The 22,066-nt window shown below is 49.6% G+C and overlaps 1 protein-coding gene across 1 annotated transcript in view; it reads right to left on the bottom strand.

Moving 5' to 3' along the window:
* Positions 1 to 22,066, bottom strand: part of PALLD (palladin, cytoskeletal associated protein) — a 343,422-nt gene that overhangs the window by 29,654 nt on the left and 291,702 nt on the right. Inside the window, 3 exon segments of the mRNA XM_037526416.2 lie at positions 10,618 to 10,933; positions 10,936 to 11,060; positions 11,062 to 11,190. Coding sequence (XP_037382313.1) covers positions 10,618 to 10,933; positions 10,936 to 11,060; positions 11,062 to 11,190 — 570 coding nt within the window.

The following is a 22,066-nucleotide window of genomic DNA, read 5'->3' as shown; positions in this document are numbered from 1 at the left end:
AAAGTGTACAATGAAAACATGGTGTGATTTGGTATCAGACCTAGGGCTCTGCCTTCTACTAGATTTGTGATTTTTGGGCAAGTTTCTTAGCTTTTCTTATAGCCAGGTATGAAAATATATACCACATAGGACTTTTGAGAAGATTTGAAAGAGAACATATTTCTTTCATGCTGGTATTCGGTCCTTCTGATTCTTTGTAATGAATTTATTCAATAGTGCCTAGCCCATTTTAAGTGAAATAATGTTTGTTACGCACTCTTCAAATGCCCTTCCTACCTCATTTGATGGGTAGGCCAATGTTACCTAATTTAAGGACTATTTTATACTACAGCAACGTGGCAGGTCTTGCAGGCCCTGCTATGCCTGGTGTTGCCTAAGCCTCCAGGAGGCTTACTCTTGGATGGCCTAGAGCTTTTAAGACAAATGAACATTTCAGAAGCTTTCCTTCCAAGGGCAGCAATAGCCATGGGAATCAGGGGTCACTGGAGCTGGATGCTTAAGTGGGTGTGAAATCACTTTTGGTGGGGACCTTAAGTCATTTGTTTCCTAATCTCTTCCTTTTCCTTTAAGGAGATTAATAAGAATAGAATACTAGAAAATGGCAAGAATGAATGACCCTAAAGCAACCCTGGTCACCAACGTTAAATTTCTACAATGTAATGCCAATTTAAAAAAAAAAAAAAAGCAAGTCACAGAATACAGATACTGTGCTTGCATTTATAAAGAGGCAAGTGCTATGCAGTCTACCACCAGCTCCCTGGTTCTCAAAGGGTGGTCCCTGAAATAGCAGTGTCAGCATCATCTGAGAAGTTGCTATAAATACAGATTTTTTTTCCCCTCTCCATCCAGACCTATTGGACCAGTAAGTCTGGGTATGGTCCAGCAGCCTGTGCTTGGACATCCCCTCCAGATGAGTCTGATACATATGAAGGTTTAACAGACTAACTAGAGGGAAACATACACATATAAGTTAAAAAGAGAAGAGCGAAAGGGCGCCTGAGGCTTGTGCACTCGTCTTCCCGGCAGCCTCTTCCCGCCTGCCCATCCCTTTTCTGCTGCTGAACAGTCCCTGATTTTGTTGGGTGTTTGACCTTCCATGTGCCTGAAAACATGACTGATCGAAGTCCAATTTCAGTTGTCTCCATCCTGGGATTGTGGTTTAGCCAGAGGCTGGTGACGCAGCCCTGGCCAGCGAGGCTGGGGAACGGAGGTGGCAGTGGGAGGGGGAGGCGTGCCAGTTAAAAATTCCTCGTCAATTAAAAAAAAGGAAAAAAATCTTCATTCACGGACTACCACCCTGTTAAAAATTTTATGCAAAAACTGCTGCAACTACTGCATGACTGGGAGGGAAGGACCCACACAGCCAGGGCCGAAGCTGGGACAGACAGACCCTGGATCCTAATTACGTTTCTGGGACACCGTGTTAACTGGCCATGGAACCATATGGAAGTCAAGAAACCTCCTGCCTTTCACCTGGCGGTAGTCGAGTCTTCTACTGATGGTGGAAAAACCCTAATTGGTGGCTTTTGCAGGCCTTTTTCTTTCTGGTTATTTGCCCCGAGGTTCAAATACTATGATATTAGACACTGACATTAAGAAAAGTAAAATATTGTGATAAACCGTGTCTATAATATCAAAGAAGTAGTTAATCAGGTTTCAAGTTGTCTCCTCACTGGGAACTTACGTTTTTAGGGATCTGGGCAATGGACCTGACACTTAGTAATAGCAAGAGCCATAGGAATTTGATTTATAACCTCAATCTTTCTGCATCCAGTTCTTCAATATAGGCAGAGCTTGTCAGCCCTTGTAAACCTGGAGGCTCTCTGCCTTGCTTTTTTTCTTGGGGGTCATGTCATCGGCCTTGAAGCTTTAGTTATCTCCTCAGAAAGGACAACACTGACTAACTCTCCCCCATTCACTGTCATACCATGTTTGTCTCTTCCTGGCACTCATCACACTTCATTACTGTATGTTCTCCTTGTCTCTCCCTCACCCGGATTCTTGTCATCAGGATGGCCATCGGACAGCAGACCCCCAGATGACACTTCACTCATGGAGTGAGTGAAGGCATGCGCTGGCCACTCCACGCCCACATCTGGCCTTTCCCTACCTTTCACCTGTCAGACTGGGAAATCTGTGCCCGAGCCACTGGACATCAAATACATGTCAAGAGCCAGGCTTAGAGCAAGTACAAGTTACACAACTTCTATGGGGCTTGGCTAGAAACAAAGTTTCTAGCCTGTGTAAGAAACAAAGTTCTATGTTACTTTTAACTAGAGCCGGGAAACGAGAAGAATTAACTTTTGACATCACCCGAAAGGTAAATTTGAAGACAGCTGGTTCTCTGTGAGGTCAGATTCTGGGAACACATGGCTTCCCTTTATTACTTTCAACCTGACACATAAACCGGTTGCACGACTATGTGCTCACGAGCAGCCTTTGGCTTCAGAGGGCTTCGCTGTTTGTGCAGGCAGATCACCCCGAGAGCGGTGCTCTCTGCGCACAGAAGGGCGGGGGCAAAAGGGCAGCTCTCCGGCTCACCTAGAGGAGCACAGGCTGTCTGCAGCAAGAACACACGCGCCTAGTCAGCACAGAGTAAGTCCTGTTGCTCACAACGCGCTGCCTGGCATCCTCGACCTCTGCAGGGGACCTTGGGAAAACTGCTCTGGGACATTTCACAGAGAGGCTGCTCACCTCGGTGTGAGTTCCTGCCACCCGGTATTTTACTGTCTCAGGGAGTACAGTAAAGTAACTCTTGCCCTTTCAATACAATAAAAGCCTTATCATTCTATAGTTCTTCTAACAAGCCACTCCCCTCAACACATCAAATCACCGGCAGCTGAAGGGCATTTATGCCATTCTGGATTCCCCCTTTCTTGAAGCCACTCTTTACTTACGGAACTTGAGGTGCGCATATTTTCTTAGTTCTGAAGCCCTAACACTGAAATAAAAATCAACTGAAAGATATGTCTAATAGTCATTTCACAAATACTTATGGGACATCTAGCAAGGCCCAGTGCTGGGCAAAAAGATCAGTAAGTTCTGTTAAGCCTGGAACCCAAGAGTTGGTTTGCAAGGTAAGTGACTATTACCTGATGACATCTTGGAATTCTATGTATTACAAATTTAATGCATGAAAGTGAGGGGGGGGGACCCCAAATGAGAGTGTCATCACTATAGTTTCAACTCTAGCCTGTGGGATACAGAGAGGATAGCCAAGTCCCAAAGGGGGGCCCTTGATCACAAGAGGTTACTTAACAATAAACTTTGCGGGGGGGGGGGTAGTTAAGGAGCAAAGTAGGTGATTGTAATTCTAGGTACAATGGGGGTGCAAGAGAAACAGGAAAGGACGCTGGTGAGAATGACTGCAGAACACTCCAGAAAAGAGATGTCGAAGGTGTTGATGGAAGGAGAAGGACAGCCGGGGAGGGGGAGAGGAAGGGTCTCGGCGTGCATGTGGGGTCTGGGTGAGTCGCCTGCACGCTATCTGCTTCGTTTCCCTCCTCTGTAAGGTGCAGAGTGTGAGGACGAGCAGCAGGCGCCTCGCGGATGACTGGGCAACAGCATGAACTACTGTACGCGAAGCACCTAGGCCGGTGCCCGGCAGGAAGGGTGCTCCCTGGGGGGCCGCAGACACCGTCTTCATGGAAGGGAGTCGCGAAGGGCGATGGAAAAGACGAGACTGGCCGAGGGCAACGAATGGAAGAGGCGAAGGCGTGAGGGAATATGCCCCCATTCTAGGCCGAGGGTCTACGGATGTACAGCTACACCCCACGGAGCCGCTCCCGTGCTCAGCTCTGGGTGGGCGCCGGGAATGCGACGGTGAAGAGAAAACTAAGTCACTGTTTGCAAAAATTATACCCGGTCATGGGGGTGGCAGGGAGGGGGGAAGGCTGGAGCGCTGGGACGGGCCAGGCGCGTGAGCAGGAGTGTGGGCGACCACAGGGCTGAAGACCCCCGGAGAGCTGGGCAGGGCGGTGATTGCGACCCCCCAGGAAAGAAGTCCGGGGCACAGTCCTTTGCACGCTTCTTTCCTCAGGGCAACTCTCCCTGTGCTCAGATGATCTCGCTTGGACTAGCGTGACTCAGGAAATGCTCTAAGAAACTGTGTTTCAAACCGTGCTTGGAGCTGAGGCCGACTGTTCAAGGTTAGGGCTACACACCAAACTGGGGTATCTGGACAACGAAGGCAGCGGGAAAGAAAAAGCAGGGAGTTATAACTCGTGGAGGCAAAGTTTTGGCAACTTGTTTTCCTAAAAAAAAAAAAAATGAATTCTCTGTTTGAGCTTGATGTCAAGTGGCTGTGGTTTGCTCACGCAGATGGCACCACTTTTGATGAATTAGAATAAAGAAGGGCAACAACTCGTCAGGTAATAATGTCTGGTAGCAGATCATCTTTCCTCTTGGTTTGTATAGTTAGAAAATAAAACCTGTACTCAAAGTAAACTGTTGCTAACATCAGCACTCTTCAGAGAAAGCGGCTCAGGGGCAACCGGTGCTAGTAAACAACTCACGCCAGGCCTCCCACACGCGCTGCCTCAGCGTTGCACACGTGGCCCAAACAGTGCAAAACACGTCACTGCTCTGCTTATTCTGGCTTCAACAACATGTCACCGTTTTCAAATAATATTCACGTGGCTGCAGATAAAAACATCTCCAACATATACACCAGCATCTGGAAGGTAAAATCTTCCAGATTCAACCACCACCAAATCCCCGGGGGGTTTTCTTCTCTTCTTTTTTACTCTTGGCTACTGCATAATCTTGAAAGCATCCTTCCCGGATCTGCTCTAGTAGGTCAAGTCTGTCAGCGTATTTCAGAAACTCAAATCTCCAGAGCACAATATTGATTTAAGAGGTCACGCGCCTGTCTAGCAACCAGAGGGTTTTTTTTCTTCTTACTATGAAACATCCTTTTATTCTCCTCTTGCCATGTTCGGGAGAACCTGATGATCACTAAACACCAGGATTCCAGGGTGAGCAGAGTCATTACCACATCAGCATTCAGGCATCCTTCATATTTAAGAAGGCACCCGAGATACACACACTGGGTTTTGTGTATCAATTCCATGTTTTCAACTAAATTTTATAATGAAGCCAAATAGGTGCACCTTCTGCTCAGATTTAAAGGGAAATAGAAAGCTTTCTTCTAATATTTAATTCTCTTCACATTACTTTCTGGGTTCTTGAGAGAATAAACTCGCACATGTGTGCACTGTGCCTACGTGCTGGCCCCGTGCATCTGAATGCAGCCACCTGGGTGCACAGCCTGGGTACCCCGAGCATCTGGGTTCACAGCCACCTGGGTGCACAGCCTGGGTACCCTGCGCATCAGGGTATACAGCCACCTGGGTGCACAGCCTGGGTACCCCGCGCATCAGGGTACAAACCACCTGGGTGCACAGCCTGTGTACCCCATGCATCATGGTACTCAAGCACCTGGATGCACAGCCTGGGTACCCCGCACATCTGGGTACACAGCCACCTGGGTGCACAGCCTGTGTACCCCACGCATCTGGGTACACAGCCACCTGGGTGCACAGCCCGGGTTCCCCGCGCATCTGGGTACACAGCCACCTGGGTGCACAGCGGCTAAGACTGAGTTGCTCCTGGGCAGAATCGTCACCCAGTCACGCAGACCCTGGCGGCCTACTAAGATACTCTCGCCCAGGCCTGGAGGCAACTCTCTGTGACTCCTCCATGACAGACTGTAGAGTGTGCGGGGACAAGACCTGGGAAGACCTGGAATCCCTTCAGACCTCTGCCCATAATGGGGAAGGACACGGGTCCCGCCCACCTGCTTCCTGCCAGAAGAGGAAGCCAATGCGGGAGTGTGCAAAGTCCCACGTCGCTTTGTCTTCTGGGTGCTTTCCTGCTGGTTACACTCTAACCACTAACTTGTTTTAAAAACTAAAATACAACTAAAATCTGTTGCAATCTTTTCCTTATGACCTGGGGGTTTCATTTCATTGGTCTGCAGCAGTTTTCTTTTATGAAGATTTAACAGACATCAGATTTATGAGAGGCCGACCTGGCCACAGATCAAGACTAAGTCACACTGTTCTCTACCCCAGGATTCCCTGCTCGGGACTGCGCGCCTTAACAACAGATGACAAGGTCCGGCCTGCCTGTCCCTTACACGCCACGGGGGAGAGGGACAATGACATGTCTGTAGCGAGCTGAGCATGGAGTAGCTGACCACAGCCTAGAAGCTCTCATTAACACACAGGTATAAAAGCTCTTAGTGACACATCTTCTTCTTTTGACAGACACGGGCGGCAGTCAAAGCCAAGCCCTACTTACACGAAAGAGACAATGAAGCACAAGACACTGTCACACTGTGGCTGTGTGGCACTCCCTGAGGACAGTTCCAAGAAAATGAAGTGGGGCTGGTTCTCCAGGCTGGAGCTGATGTGCTAAGTGAGAAATGCTGCACCATCCCCAGGGGTGGCCCCAAGCCCCTTTGGGCTTATTCATGTGTAGAGGAACAAGGTTCCTTCAAGCAATGGAAGCTGGGAAACTAGCCCGGTGGTGGTGAGGGGAGCAGAAACTTTCTATTCATTTCATAAAAGTGCAACCAGGTCTCCTCTGAGGCCTATTCTCACTGCCTCCATCAGACACATTCAGTCCTTAACATTGGTTTCCGTCAACAGCTTTGAGAAGGGGGATGTTTTCTGTCAGTGACCCCAGTAACCTTAGGGGAAAATGCAGCCACCTGAGAAAAGAAAGGCTCTGGAGGAATCGGATATGCAGAAGTTCCCAGCCCACAGTCAATCAACAACCAAACACGGGCTGGAGTCAGTGAGAGGCGCTGTCTTTTGCCTTCCTCACTGTGGTTTATCTCTGGCACTCATGGCCTGAGAAGCAGAGCCTTCTCTCCAAGACTCTTCAGAAACTAAGTACGCTACCAGCCTACTCTCCAGATGGAAGGGCAGTGCTACACACACACACACACACACACACAATGAAACAGCTAGCATGCAGCCGATAAAGAACACTGAGGAATCTGAAATTCCGATAAGATTTTGGTAAAACAAAGCAGGGGAGAAAAACGAAGGTAGTTCTGTTGGAGTCATGTGTAATGGATCTGTTCGCTGGCACCTGACAAACACGGCAAACCCAGCCAGCCAGAGAAACAACAGCAGTAAAACTGAATCTGCTGTCATAATCTCATGTTCCCAATGAAGTATAAGTGAAAGTAATTTAAAAAGATTCATTTGACAATAGTTTGGCAATTCCTTCAAGTTCAAGGACACCAATTAGTCATGGTAGTCCTGAAAGACATTCAAGCTTCGGCAAATTATTTGGATTATTGTGATGGATAAATAGCTACATTTTTGTTTTTAATCGGAATACAAAAGAGGGATCCAAAAATATGCCAGAGGGGGAAAATGTTTCAAAAATTACATGTATCAAACCAAAAGAATTCATTCTTTAAGTCTGTGTGACTTAGTCATAGGATAATTCCTTGGAAGACAGAAGGGTACCCGAACAATAATCGTTCATTGGGCTGGCACTGAGCTGCAAATCTGCAGCCTGGTAGTGCCACTTTGTATCAGAGCGCCTGACAGCCCTTAGGTTTAGTTTTTCCACAGCCACAAAATCAGCATGATTTCCCCATTAATTTTTAAGAGATGGCAGGAGCTTTTACTGGGTTTCTGGGATAACACAAAATATTTTGACTCCATAAAATGAGGGTTTGTGACAGATGTGAATAAAGAGCAGATACTTCTACTACTTAAGTTCGTAACAGCTTATCTCTTAAGAGAATGTCAAAGTCAAAGATGAGAATAAGCCACTATTTCTAACTAAGATGATGAAAGGTGTGACTGCCGTAGGGGAACGGAAGTCTGCTTGCTACCCCAAATTATGCATTTTTGGCCAGAAGTTTATTTCTTGGGAGGGGCTCTGAAGGCTGGGGGAAAGTTGCTTTTCATATTTGTATGTTAACTTCTCTAAGACCCTCTCCCAGGAAGAACTAATCTTATCTCTTTTCCTGGAAAAGGCAGAACTTAAATCTGCATGCCTTTGTCTGCTGTGCCTTTCTGGATAGACTCCTGACCAAATCTTCTCTCTCTTATGCCAGTGTCGCTAGGCTATTTAAGTTGGACGGTCATACAGGAGTCACTCAGCCATGCCCGGGGGGGGGGGTGTCTCCCCCATATATAGGAGGGCTACATGTTATTAAACTTGTTGGCTTTTTCTCTTATTAATCCCTCTGATGTGTTTGATTATTTTCCGGCCTAGAAGAACCCAGAGGGGTATGGGATGACTCCCTTTGCACTCCAACACCTTGGTCAGACTAATCTTTGGTGGAATTCTATAGAGGAAATAATACCAATACATTAATCATCTTCCTAGAAGATTTGGCAGCATTTCATAGTAAAAGAGGACAAAATAAAACCCCAGGTTTTCAGTCTAACAGCTTCCTTTTAGCAAGAGAGTACAGGTCCTTGCAGCCGCAAACTCAAACAAAAGTAGAGAAGAAAGGCAGGTTGTCCACAGACCAGCTGGCTGACAGCTCAGTAGAAGCACATGACCGCTTCATTACCCTGCAGTTCCCCACCTTCCTTTGACTTATTTATTCACCTACTCATTTGACTGCGCTTTTCCAATGAGGATTTGAGAAACAGCCAGATTTCAAACAACCCAAGTGATCAACATTTAGAAACAAGACATCTGTTGCTAAACAAGACATCTGAGCGATGACGTGGCTGCATACCAAGGAGCGAGTGAAGGGTCAAGGTGCTAATGGAAGCACCCGGACACAGCAGGCCAAGGACCAACACAGCATCTCTCATCTCTGAGGCGGCGTGTACACATCCAGTCAGTGGAAAACTTACACAGGAATGGAAACAACCGAACTGTAAGGTCTTATTCCTTAGCAGAGTTTCCTTCTTTTCTCTTTGAGCCATATTGCAATTCTGGTAAACTCTGAAGTAGGTTTTCAACAGGACGAGTTGAGATATGGGAACTGGCTTGCCCCTGCAGCACTTACTTACTGTGAACTCCAGTAAAACGAGCAGGTGCAAGCTTTTACTCACTCTGCTACACGGCAGGCGGGAAACTTAGACACCGGGGCTAACAAGAAGCAGGTTTACAGCAGCACCGGTGCTGACTCAGCGGATTCGCATCCAAAGGCTGAGCCCAGTTTGCAGGAAGTCGGGGGCTTATATACGCTTTCAGTTTCTACAAGGTTCTGGGTGGGTTTGCATTGGCAGCTGTACATGGTGAGATATGATGTGGCTACATACCAAGAGGGAGTAGTACAGCTGCACACCAAGGAGCAAGTAAAGGGTCAACAGTCATGGGACCCCTGCAGGTCCATTCTGCCTCACGGTGGTAAATGGTCTAACGTGAAGCAAGATTCCTACCGGGAACTAAGGTGCATCCCAGGAACTGAGCAAAAGGTGGTCCCTAAGACCCCCAGGCTGCTTACCTCAAGTCACCATGTGTAGGGTAAGGAAAAATGTCAGGCTTTCCTGCCCTCCCACCATCAGGATAGATGATGGATCCTTGCAGTCCTGAGTGCATGCCTGATGGTGGGCACCTGGAGTAGGGTGTGGGCCGAGGTAGATGGGATTCACCTGGGCTGAGACTGGGCTTTTTAAGGGCGGCGTCACGGGGACGCCAGCAGCAGCAGAAGCGGAAAGAGAAGAAGCCCGAAGCAGAAGCAGAGAAGGCCAGAGAGCCCAGAGAGAGTGAGGATTTGCTGGGGGCTGGGAGGCCTGCCAGCCTCCCGGTCCCCCAGCACCCCTGCCTGCCATATGCCTGGTGAACCCCAATAAAAGACCTGCAAAAAACCACTGAGGACTCTGACTCCTCCTTTACCCGGTCTGCATGGGATCAGGAAACCTGCCCCGTGTCCAGTCCTGCCTTCACACCATGCTTCAGCAAACACGCCAAATGCCTGGACGCTAAGTTCTCTTGCGACCTTAGTGTACACTGTCTAGGTCATTTGTCCTCAGAGATTTTGTCCCCGAGTGGGAGGACTGTGGAGGGCTGCCGCATGATCCTCGAGACAGGGAGAGACCAGTGTTAGGTAGGGTGCAACACGGGCAAGACAGGAGCCATGTGCAACACCTGGAGGAGACGGGCAGGCACGGGGCTGCCCCCAGCAGGCCGCGCAGGCCCTCCCGGCTTCAACCTCGTGAAGACACTGCCCTGTGTTCCTCCCGGCCCGCCAGGGGGTGTGCGGCGGGCTCCGCGGTGAGCGCGGGTGGAGTGGAGCCTGAGGGCTCCCTCAGGAGCCGAGCAGCACTGAGCGTGTCATGTGCGGAGGGCGTGGATGCAGCGTTAGCCGGACATGGAGTCAACCATCAGTTTGGTTTCTGGGACCCCGGGCAGGGCAGCCCAGGAGTCCTCGGAGGGCGAGGGCACACCTCGGCCAGGGGTGAGGCGAGGCGCCCGGTGGCCGCGGGCTCCCTGAGAGCTGGGGAGGCCCTGCCGGCACCGCCGCGCGGCCTGCGGTGGCTCCGGGTCTCGCGGGCCGGGCTCTGGGGGCGCGAGGGGGCGCGCGGGCTGGCGGGGAGCGCGTGCCTGGCTCCGGGGTCTGGGGGCCTGGGGGTGCGGGCGGGCCTGGGGGTGCGGGTGGGCGCGGGCGGGGGCGCTACTCACGCGGGGGCGACGCCCTTGGGCAGGCCGAGCGCGTTGACGGCGGGCGGCGGGCCCTGCGCGGGCAGCAGGGCGCTGAGGAAGGCCGCGGGCGTCTGGGCCGGGCCGGGCCCGAAGCGGGCGGCGCCGGGCAGCGGCGGGGGCGGCGGCGGGAAGGCGTCGGGCGCGGGGCCGGCGGCGGGCCCGGGCGGCGGGGGCGGCGAGGGCGCGGGCGGGCCCCACGGGGCCTCGGGCTCGGCGGCGCCCGGGGCGGGCCCGAAGGGCGGCGGGGCGGCGCGGCCGAACGGCCGGGGCGCGGGCGCCAGCGGCGAGGGCAGGCCGACGAGCCGGGGCTGGAGGCGGGCGTGGCGGGGCCCGAGGCGGGGCCCAGGTTCTGCGCCGCGATGAACTGCTTGGGGCGCGCGTAGTTGAAGGAGCCGGACGACTGCATGGCGGGCGCCGCGCGGGGGCCAGCGCGCTCCGGGGCCCGGGCCCGGCGCCAGCTCGGGCGGCGGCGGCGGGAAGGGCGGCGAGGGCGGCGCGGCCTCCTGCTCCAGGCGGATCTGCTGCTGCAGCTGCTGGATCCGCAGCGGGTCCCTGCGAGACAAGAGACGCGGTGAGCCGGGGTGGGGGGTGTGGGGTGGGCAGATGGGGGTGGGGAGGGTGGGGGGGGGTGGGGGGGAGGGTGGGGGGGGGGTGGGGGGGTGCGGGGTGGGGGGTGGGGAGGGGGGGGTGCGGGGCGGGGGAGGGTGGGGGAGGGTGGGGGTGCGGGGCGGGGGAGGGTGGGGGAGGGTAAGGTGGAAGGGGTGGGGTGAGTGGGGGAGGGTGGGTGGGGGAGGGGTGGGGGACGGTGGGTGGGGGAGGGGGTGGGGGAGGGTGGTGGGGGAGGGGGTGGGGGAGGGGGGGTGGGGGGGGTGGGGTGGGGGAGGGGTGGGGGAGGGGTGGGAGAGGGGGTGGGGAGGGGGTGGGGAGTGGGTGGGGGAGGGGGGTGGGGAGGGTGGGTTCCCCAAACGCGCCGGGCCCTGCTGCAGCCACGGCCCCAGAACCCGGGACAGTCAAAGAAAAACTTCCAGCCCGAGTCCTCAGTTCTCTCCCTTGGAGCCAGCTTTTTTGGAAAAAGTTCTATCAGAATGAGGAAGTTAAAAACACCACTTGATTTAAGTTATTTTTGGCAGACTCGGGCGAGTCCAATTTGCCGACTTCAGGGCTATCAGCTCTGCATCCAGTAAAACACCGCAGGCGCATTTTTCTGGGGGGCAGCGAGGTGGGGGGATGCACCTGAATTTCTGCTTCTGTTGCTTACACAGTGTGCCACGTTTTGCAAGCCAAGCAGGCAATTATCTGTCAATTATTTATACAAACCATAGCACATATTGATAGTTTGTGCCAAATCCAAAATCCATGCAGAGGACACCTACTTTTTTTTTTTTTTTAACACTTTAGTGTTCGATAGGCAATAATAACATTTTTTTTTGGTAAGGCAGTTTTTTTTAATTTAAATTTTATTTTTATATTCCCCATACAATTGCAACCCCATTATTTTGACCCCAATCCCTCCTTTCCCTGCCCCCTGCCCCCCATAGACTGTCTCTGGTTCATAGTTGTTTGTGGATTTTGATTTTTTCTTTCTTATATTTATTCTTTTTCCTGGTCCCTTATTTAAATTTTCTAGATTCCTGCTATGATTTAGTCAGGCAGTTTTAATTGCCCAGATTTTTCCCTTGAGAAGAGACAGTTTGAATTTTAATGTCTGGAACTGAAGTTACTGGGCAGCTAGCAATTAGCTAAACTCTGGCTGTTTCTAACTGGAAAGCGTTCCTGTGTGGCTGAGCCTCCCGTGCCAGTGCCAGTTATTCACAGCCGTGACCAGTGGCTGCCAAAAGACACGGTGAACAGGAGGTGGCACTATAACCAGATGAAACAGGCGCAATTCTGTGCATGGGCAAAGCTCTGAAGCCTTTTCAAACCAGAAGCCACAACCCCCCCAACTACCTTACCCATAGGTATTTAATCTTTAAAATAAAACTTTCAGAAAATCAGACCAAGAAAAGGCAAAGCTGCTGATAAAAAGATTTAATTAAATCTGTTATCAAGCATCATTACATGTGGGAAGATCAGAAGGTCTAAATTCCTCCCCCATTTGCTATGCTCTTCTACACGGGACTGTACTTCACTTCATGAAAGGAACAAGAAACTTTCTTTGGAACTGGGATGTATAAAGAGAAGCTGGTTCTAGATGCTTAATCTGTGCTGAGCATAAAAAACCCCAACTAGAAGAACTCTGTGGGGTCCTCTGAACTCAGTTTCAGCATTTTCCAAGCAGCCATGCCACTGCCCCAACTCGCAGTCTGAGGAAGTTCCTGATGTCCCTGTGGCTCGGGTCGACTGCTGGGCACATGTGCTCCTGCCTTCACGTATGTTCAACTAGCCCAGGAGTAGAAGTCATAAAGCCACCCGGCAGCGTGGAAACCACAGACTGACACTCTCCCTTGGACTCCCGATCTCCCTGCCTTCACCATCTCTTTCTGATTTCCTACATCTGGAAAAATGCCTCCTACACATGGGATGTTGATTATCAACATTGAGCTGACCTGGGCACCTGGACTGGGGGTGATGCACATGTAGGCCTCTTCCGGGATGCCGCCCTCTGCCAGGCCAACCTGTGCTCCCCAGGCCAGGGCCTCACTGTTTACAAGGTATTTTAAACTGGGCCTGTTCAACAAACAGCTGTGTGCAGTGGGTCTGCTGAGGCTGCCCCGGTCAGTCATCACCTCTCATGCTGGGGCAAGACTCCTCTACTCGGGATTAGGGAGTGGCTCAGAAAAGCCAGTCTTCAAAGAAGCCAGGGCAGGAAAGCCCAGACCTCCACTGTTTTGCTTCTAACTTCCTCCTGGGGGCAAGCATTGTCATTCCGGCATTAGAGGATCCCAAGCTTGCTGTCCTGTCTCTGCCCCGCCCCCCCCCACCCCCCGTGGGTTTAAACTTGCTGGGATACTACTTTTAACAATAAACGACAGTTCAAGAAATTACTAATGTAGCATGGATGCTTAGGCATTCTAATGATTTGGTTACTAAGAAATGTTTACTTATACTAGTAATATATGAAGATATATATTGCAGTGGAGAATTTTGCTAGGGTCTCCCTGTACTACCCGCCCCCCCACTTTGCACTGGGTAGGACTGTAATTTGCAGGGAATGAGTGGGCTGGGAGAAGGGACAGCACCACCAGTTATTTTCAATCTCAAGTGCCTGACTTGATTTCTGAGCAAATGATAATAAAAACCTGAATTAAATGGACCAGCCACCTCCATTTTGAGAGGACGAAATGAGCAATTTTGAGTCATTTTCTCACTTAAATTATTTCATTCAATTATTTTTCTAAAAGTTGACTTTCACAAGGGTAAAAAGGTAAAGAGAATAAAAAGGATCAGAAAGAGAAGATTTATGGTGGCCTTTGAAAATCACATAACTTTTTATTTGTTATAAAAATTCATTTTCTGGTTTCCCCATTGTTTCTGCTATCCTTTCTTTGAAATAAGAAAAAAAAAACCTAAATGCACTCTCTTGGAAATACCAGGTAAAGGGTGCTGGAAAGTGAGGTGAGGAATTCTAGCAAGCAAGCCCTGGTTGCCAAGGACGCACTTCAGGTGTCACAGCATAAAATCTTTGGTTTTGCAAAACTGCATCAAACCCTGCCCCAGCTTGTCTTCTTTTCTCTCCCCACATTACCCCAAATCATAGTCTGGGATTCCTCTCTCACCCTTCCTTCAATGCTAAAGGTTTCAACATTTAGGGAAGTGAGTCCAGGCATTTTGCTAGGCCCTGTCAGTTCTTTGGTAAATGGATCCTAGGGTTGGCTGAGACTGGCCTGTCTCTAGCTGACCACATACATCCACATAAAAAACTCTGGTCTTCAATGTGATTTTCAAAACCTTCACTCTCCATGTCCTTGCAGCCAGAGCGTCGTCCAGGGCCTTTGTGATCAGAGTCAGTCAAGGTTTTAAATATTCAAGAATATCTGACTTCAAATTTGACCCCTTTTAGGGTGAAATGGTACAAAGATGAATTCAGCTTGGCCACCAGAGAGAGGGATTAAGGGCTAACTCACTGAATCCCCCTCCACAGTCGAGGGAATGAAGAATCCCCTTCTCACCTCAATGCTCGAGCCACAGGTTTTAATAAGAAAGGTTTACAGGTAGTGGAATGGGACAAAGATTTAGATTTGACAGGAATAGACAGTAGAGAACCTGATTTGCTTTCCAATCAGTAATCTGTGCTGCCACTAGATTAAAGCTGCCTTGGAAGAAAGCAAGCAGGCAAGAGGCAGTGGGAGAAAAGGTTCGATTCACACTCAGCCCCTCCAGACTCAGACCCCGACTCCAGCCGCTGTGAGCTTCCCGTCGCTGTGAGGATTTACATGAGCGCAGTGCCTGGGTCACAGTGCAAGAGGGATCGTACAGTAGATCTGGTTCCTTTACAAAATGGGTCTTTGAAAATGGAGATAACATTCTCTTACTGCAGGGGAGTTTGTTCTTCACCCATTCCCACTGCATGTAGCTGGCAGGGGGTCAGGAGTGGCATGTGGGGAGATGGGGAAGTCAAGGTGGCGTGAGCCATGGTGATGGCCTGGTCCCAGCTGCTCTGCATCCTGGTTCTCAGAACCATGGCAGGGGTAGGAGGCGGAGAGTTCTGAGCAGCACCTGGCACTGGACTGACTCACAACCACCCCGGGAGGCTGGGATTATCATCCCCATTGGAAAATTCCCTGTAGGCCAGTGAGGTCAATAACTTGCTCAGGACAGACCTGCCTGGGAAGCGCTGGCTGGCTGCACAGCCTTGTGCTACATTACCCTCTCCAAGTGCCCAGTAAACAAAAACACTTATTAAAATGTTAGCTGTGATTACTACATACCACTTTCCCTCTAGGGAACTGCGCCCCAAGCTCAAAATAAATGATGTGAAAGTAGACTTCTGGAGAACAACTTTTATGGAAATTGGAAATTCCCAGTATGTCTCTCTGGAGCAGTGTCTGGGCTGCAAGTCATTTATCTCCTGCTCCTACTAATAAAGATGGAGTATTTATAATTGTCTGGAGAAACTCTTGGGATCGTGAAGCTGGAAAACATTTGTTTTCCGAATAAATACGCTGTTGGCTCACATATTCTCTTTCTTTTTTTTTTTTTTTTACTGTGTGATACAGAAGCCCCTGGATGATGAGGGCACGCTAGGCGCCCTTTGAACCGTGAGCTGCTTCGGTCCTGGGATTTATAAGCACTTTGAGGGTGGGACTGTGGCTGAGGAGCTGCACACCAGCCGAACTGTAAATATGGCACACGATCACTGTCAATGACAGCAGTGACGCTGACCTCTTTTCCCCCCGCTAGGTTCAGCTGGGCAGGTCTGCATCCTGGACTGGGGGACTTTAGGAGTTTCAAATGGAGGAAGGTAAATGAATGAGGGGAGGAGCTGCTGGGTATTCCTGCAACGTATCCCTCTCTGGCTGGGTAGCCTGCATATGAGCCGAGCTCAATGAAATAATCTGGGAACTAATCAAACAGAATCAAAAAGCCCTGCAAGGGCTTCAGTTCTGGAAGTAGTGGCAGAGCTCTGCCTAGTACTACATTAGTACTTGAATTACCTTGTTCTTACTCCTTGTTCTTACTCTCACTCCAGAAAGTAGGTCTGCCTTGAGATGGTGAGTATCTTGCAACTTGCTTACTGTGCCATGGTAAAAGGTATATAAATCACGTTTTTTCTTTTTTTTTGTACTTCTGCTGTTATGTACTTTATATTGCATCACGTCAGGAACAGAGGAAATTTCTAGAATTAAGCAGGCAAAAAATAACTTTTTATTTTTCCTCTAGCACCTTCTGATCAACAATAGTACTAGTCACAGTATAGCCAGGGCTTTCTGCTTATATTGGAATCTGTACTTAATGGTAAACTCCCCAGTGGTCTGGACTAGCTTTGCTCATCTTTCTATCATTATTAAGAACCTATAAGGTGGGCCTCCCCTGGTGGCGCAGTGGTTGAGCGCTGGGTTGCGAGGCTGCCCGCAGCCTGTGAAGCGCCAGTTCGATCCCCGGCCACCGGCAAGGGTCCCACAAAAAAAATAAATAAAATAAAAAAGAACCAATAAGGCACCTGGTACAGAGCAGGAATGTTATAAATCCACTAAGTCACTAAGTCACAATCTTGAGAACAATCACTTACACAATGAGTATAATGCTATATAAGACTGGGGATGGGGAAGTTATAAGTGCAAAAACAAGTATGAATTTAAATACTTTCTCCTAAAGTTGGGCGGGGATGAAGATTTGGATTTTCCATAAAGCACATTCAATAACAAAATGTCAAAATCAAATTAAGATTGACCAGTGCTTAAAATGTATTTCCAAAGGACACAGTTTTCTTCACAAAAGCCCCATTCTTTGATTGAATGCGTTCTGCGTCTTTTGCAGATTCAGGCTGACTCTGTCGACGAGCCAGGGCCGAGCGCAATCAATTACACAGGCCGGTTCAAGGCCGCGGTGACCTGAGTGAAATCAGTCCACGACTTGAGTCTCTGTTAAGAAAGCCTTGTCCTTTCCACTTAGCATAAGAACCGCATTTGGCTCTGCTACAGAAAAACAGTAGCTCTTTATGTCTTAACACATAAAGTCGCTCCCTGCTTGAAGTCATTCCTTGTACCATGAGAAACAGGGAGCAAGCGCCGGCCAATTCCTAATCCTCTTGGGAACACCAGAGCATCAAAGGACAGCGCTGTCTCTCGCATGGCACAGGACTAAGGACTGAGACTGGCAGGAGTTCTGACCGGCCAGGACCCACACGGCTGTTGCTCAGAAGGGACGTCCCGCGGCTGGCTTCCCAGAGGTGCAGAACTCTCCTCTGGAAGGTCCGTGGGACCCACTCTCTGTGGGTTACACGGTCCTTTGGCTTCGCACAGGCTGTGAGATGTGGTCCACAGCACTTGCTGTCCCTCCGAAAGCAAAGGATCTGCCTCTCGAATACACCATGTGTGATGAGGGAGGGTTTGTGCCTTCGTGAGTTGCCCGATGCACTGAATGACGCCGGGCCCTGGCCAGTCGGCCTTCGCCTTTTTTGGGGGAGGAATGTGAGGTCAGCTTCTAAAAGCATCAGCTCCACAATCACAGCTAAAGGCTTTAAATAATTTTAATTTCTACGGCCAGATAGGCCAGGGAGAACAGGAGGAAGATACTAGCTTGCTCATTCTTAATGAAAACGATGGTAATTTAGGGGACATTAAAGGGAATTAATGTGGACTGTCCCTAATTGAAAATGTTTGGTAGCAATTCTTAACAGAGATAAGGTACGATTTTGTAGAAAATTCGGTTTTCCAACCTTTTGTCAAGGCTTGAGGCAAAATCAGTGATCTCATTTCTGATTAAAACACCAGCCCTGGAGATAGCTGCTGAGGAATCGTAAGGTCTTAAGCACAAAGTTCCCTGAGATTTTAAGAACTGGGAAAAAAGATGAACAAATAATTTTCAGTCTTATAACAAAGGTACAGATTTGGCCTAGTTTAAGGCTTCACCCGGTTAACGAGTCCTCGGCTGTCCCTTGCATCAGCTCCCTCTCAGGGCCTGTTTGCCCCACCACGTGTCAGCGCTGGGGGGCGTCAGAGCAAATCAGTCCCGTGCTGCAAGGTGTACACGATGGTGTCCCCCAGCTCCTAGCACCAGCGACGTCGCAGGCGTCACCCCCTGGCAGCTGTTTTACATTGTCAGCAGCTTCATGGGCTCCTGGTTTCCACTCTTTTGAGAGCATCATTGCCCTAAGGCTTGATTTAATCTCGTGTTATTTTATCACGGCCCTGAAGTGTACAAGGCCCATTGCTAATGTTCCTCCACACAAGGACAAAGTTGCCTAATGACACATTTTTCCAAACATAGCTCCTTCATTAAGTGACACAAAACAGAATGACTAACGGCAGTGTCATCCTTTCAGAATATCCATTACCTATCCACGAAGTGGCCTTATTCCACCACAGGGACAAAACAGCAATTCTCTCACTTCTCTGCCCCACCAAACATTTAAGCTTCAGTATCTCCCTCTCCACTCTCATGTAAGATGCTCAATATTTTTTGAATTTCATTAGAACTCCCAGGTTTCTCTCAAGTACAAAACTCACTATTCCATTAAACTATCTGCCACTTAGGAACACACAGCTGCATTTCCCTAAGGGAATACAGCTATCTTGCAGACAAAGTTATATCACACAGGTAGTTTGCAAGAACATGGAGTTAACCACATACAGAAACGTGCAAATAGTCTGGCTGTCAGCTCTTTAGGAATCTGCAATAGAAATTTAAAATGTAGTATCTGTTAGATCCAAATCAACTTTCACATCTTATGGTTCTTACTGTTCAGTCCAGTAATAGTTAAGTATTATAAAGAAAAGAATTTTACAATTCAACATCAAACAACCAACCTAATCACAAAATGTGCACAAGATCTGAACAGATACTTCTCCAAAGATGGCATGGAGCCCCAGCTACACCACACAGGTAGACGACTGACAGCACATCACACCAGTTATTAGGGAAGGGCAAAGCAAAGCCATCATGACATGTCACCTCACACCTACAGGACGGGACCACATCAAAGACCACTAACAAGAGCAGGCGAGGGTGCAGAGAAAAAGGAATCCTTATACATGGTTGTTAGGAATCTAAATGGGTGCTGCCCCTTTCAAAAAGTTCTAGAGGCTTCTCAAGAAACAAACCTACCATAAGATCTAGCTATTCCATTTCTAGGTGTCTATCAGAAAAATATGAATACACTAATTTAAAAAAAATATCCATGCCTGTGTTTCCAGGGGCACTATTCACAATAGCTAAGAAATGGAAACAACCTAAGTGACCATCAACTGAGAACTGGATGAGGAAGATGTGGTATACATATACAAGGGAATACTACTCAGCTATAAAAAAGCTGCCATCTTGCCATTTGCCACAACATGGATGGAACTGGAGGGGATGATGCTAAGTGAAATAAGTCAGAAGGACAAATACCAGATGATCTCATTCATATGTGAAATATAAAGAAACAACGAACAAAAACAAACCCTTGGATTCTGGCACCAAAATTGACATTACCAGAGGGGAAGGGGTGGGAGTACTGGGAAGTAAAGGGTAGAGCGAGTCCAGTGGACTGTGGCAGAAGGTTATTAGTACTTTGATGCTGGGCACGGTGTGGTCTCATACACTTGAAACCAACATTATCGCAATTAAGGAAAATAAAACTAATCTTAAAGGAACTTGTAAACAACTAACCAAGTCCAAGTATCCTGTTTATTTGTACACAAATATTAATCATACGTGTATGCGGCTTTCACAACCATTTCCACTATTTTTGAAAAAGGAATTTTTTTTCTGTAAATAGATGTTTAAAACAGGCATTGAGAGGCAAACTAATTCCACACTAAATCTTTAAAAAGTGTAGCTTTAGGGCCTCCCCGGTGGCGCAGCGGTTGAGCGCTGGGTTGCGAAGCTGCCCGCAGCCTCTGCAGTGCCGGTTTGATCCCCGATCCCCAGCTGCTCCCCGGCCACTGGAGGAGGGTCCCACATGGCGCGCAGACCTCTCCTGCCGCCTGCTGCTCCCCTCAGCAGTGTACTTGGTCCTTCTGCCTGCTCTGCTCCCCGCTCTGGCTCTGGTGAATTCTCTCACCCTCCCGCGCTTCTGATTGTACCCAGTGCTTGTATAAATAAATAAATCTTTAAAAAAAAATTGAAAAGAACCATTAAAAAAAAAAGTAGCTTTATACTGTGAATAATTGTCACCTAATTAGTTAATATTAGTTGCATTTTTTTCCTTCTTTATTTATTTATACAAGCACTGGGTACAGTCAGAAGCGCGGGAGGGTGAGAGAATTCACCAGAGCCAGAGCGGGGAGCAGAACAGGCAGAAGGACCAAGTACACTGCTGAGGGGAGCAGCGGGCGGCAGGAGAGGTCTGCGCGCCATGTGGGACCCTCCTCCAGTGGCCGGGGAGCAGCCGGAGATCAAACCGGTGCTGCAGAGGCTGCGGGCAGCTTCGCAACCCAGCGCGCAACCGCTGCGCCACCGGGGAGGCCCAGTTGCATTTTTTTCTCTCGTTAAATTGCACTGCGCAAACACTGTTTACAACACTATGATTGAGTGGTGCAGGATCACCCCCTTCACGTGTGTGTCCCCACACCCCACCCACCACCAGGCACGCACTGTCCTCCCCACGGTCAGCTGGGTCCTGTCCACACTTTGCTTTCCAACCTCTCCCACCCCCTCTGCTAGACTTAATCCTACAGACAGGTTTCTAGAGTTTGCATATTTATTTTCTTCAGACAGATACATACATAGATAAATTTTGTCCAAAATTAGGAAAAATAGCTTTTGGCTTGTGTGTGTCTCAAAACGGTTCCTGTGGGGATTGAGCTGGGTGCAGTTCTCTGTAATATTCTCTCTTAAAACATGGACTGTGTCAGTGGCTCGGTAGCCACCGTTCTGCTAACCAACCCTTTCTTTCTGCCCCAAGGCCTTTTTTGGCTTTTGCCCTGATTTTGTAAACCTTCTACAAATGAATTTAAAGCACACCAGCACTCCTTCATCCAAGGGGGATACACTCCAAGATCTCCAGCAGATCCTGAAGCCTGGGGTGGCACGAGGCCCCGCGTGTACGGGTTTTCCTCACACTCCACGCCTGCGGCCAATCGGGCGCAGGACGAGATGAACAACAAGAACTAATAATAGAAAAACTGTAATAATAGTAATAAAAGTTATGTGGTCTCTCTCCCAGAATATCTTATCGTGGCTTAATATTTTCCAACTGCAGATAATGGAAACACAGGGATGGGGGTGGGGGGGGTGGGGGGGGTGGGGAAACCTGTATTTCATTTAACGTAAACCGAGGGTGCAGTTGGGCACAAGCTGTTGTCATCCAGCAGCCCCTCCTTTCTCTGCCCCGCTCTTGCTCTTCTCAGCCCGTGGCAAGGAGACCCCACCTGTTTCTTGGAGCAGCCCTCGCCCCTGGCATGATGAACACTCCCATCCTCATGCGCCCGTCTTTGACACTGTGCCTCTGCCCCTCGCCAGTTCCTTGCCAGCTCATTACGGAAGCTGCACGCTCAGAGGCCAACTCTTGCTCCTCACGTCGCACCGGGAGTCCCCACACGCCTTCCTCTCCACCTCCCACCCGGTCCTCAGGCCTGAATTCCAAGTCCGCTCCCCTTCTCCTGCTCGCATCAACCTGCCTGAGCGTCCCGGGCAGCCCCAGGCTGACGTCTCCCGGCAGCGTCTGACGGTCAGAGATTCCACAGCCCGACTCCAGGCCGTTCTGACACCCGGATCCCCATGACCGCCCTCTGTGCTGTCATTCCTCCGCTGTCCTCTCAGGGGCCCAACCTGGGTGGGGTTACCCCCTTTGGGCTTGTCTCATGCACTGCTCCTCCCCGGAGGCCCGCGCGCTGCAGCCCCC

This window comes from Talpa occidentalis, unplaced genomic scaffold (assembly GCF_014898055.3).
Source record: "Talpa occidentalis isolate TD23 unplaced genomic scaffold, MPIMG_talOcc4v2.1 talOcc4.4, whole genome shotgun sequence".
NCBI lineage: Eukaryota > Metazoa > Chordata > Mammalia > Eulipotyphla > Talpidae > Talpa > Talpa occidentalis.
The sequence above is the reverse complement of the archived record's forward strand: the minus strand, read 5'-3'. Positions and strand labels throughout refer to the sequence as shown.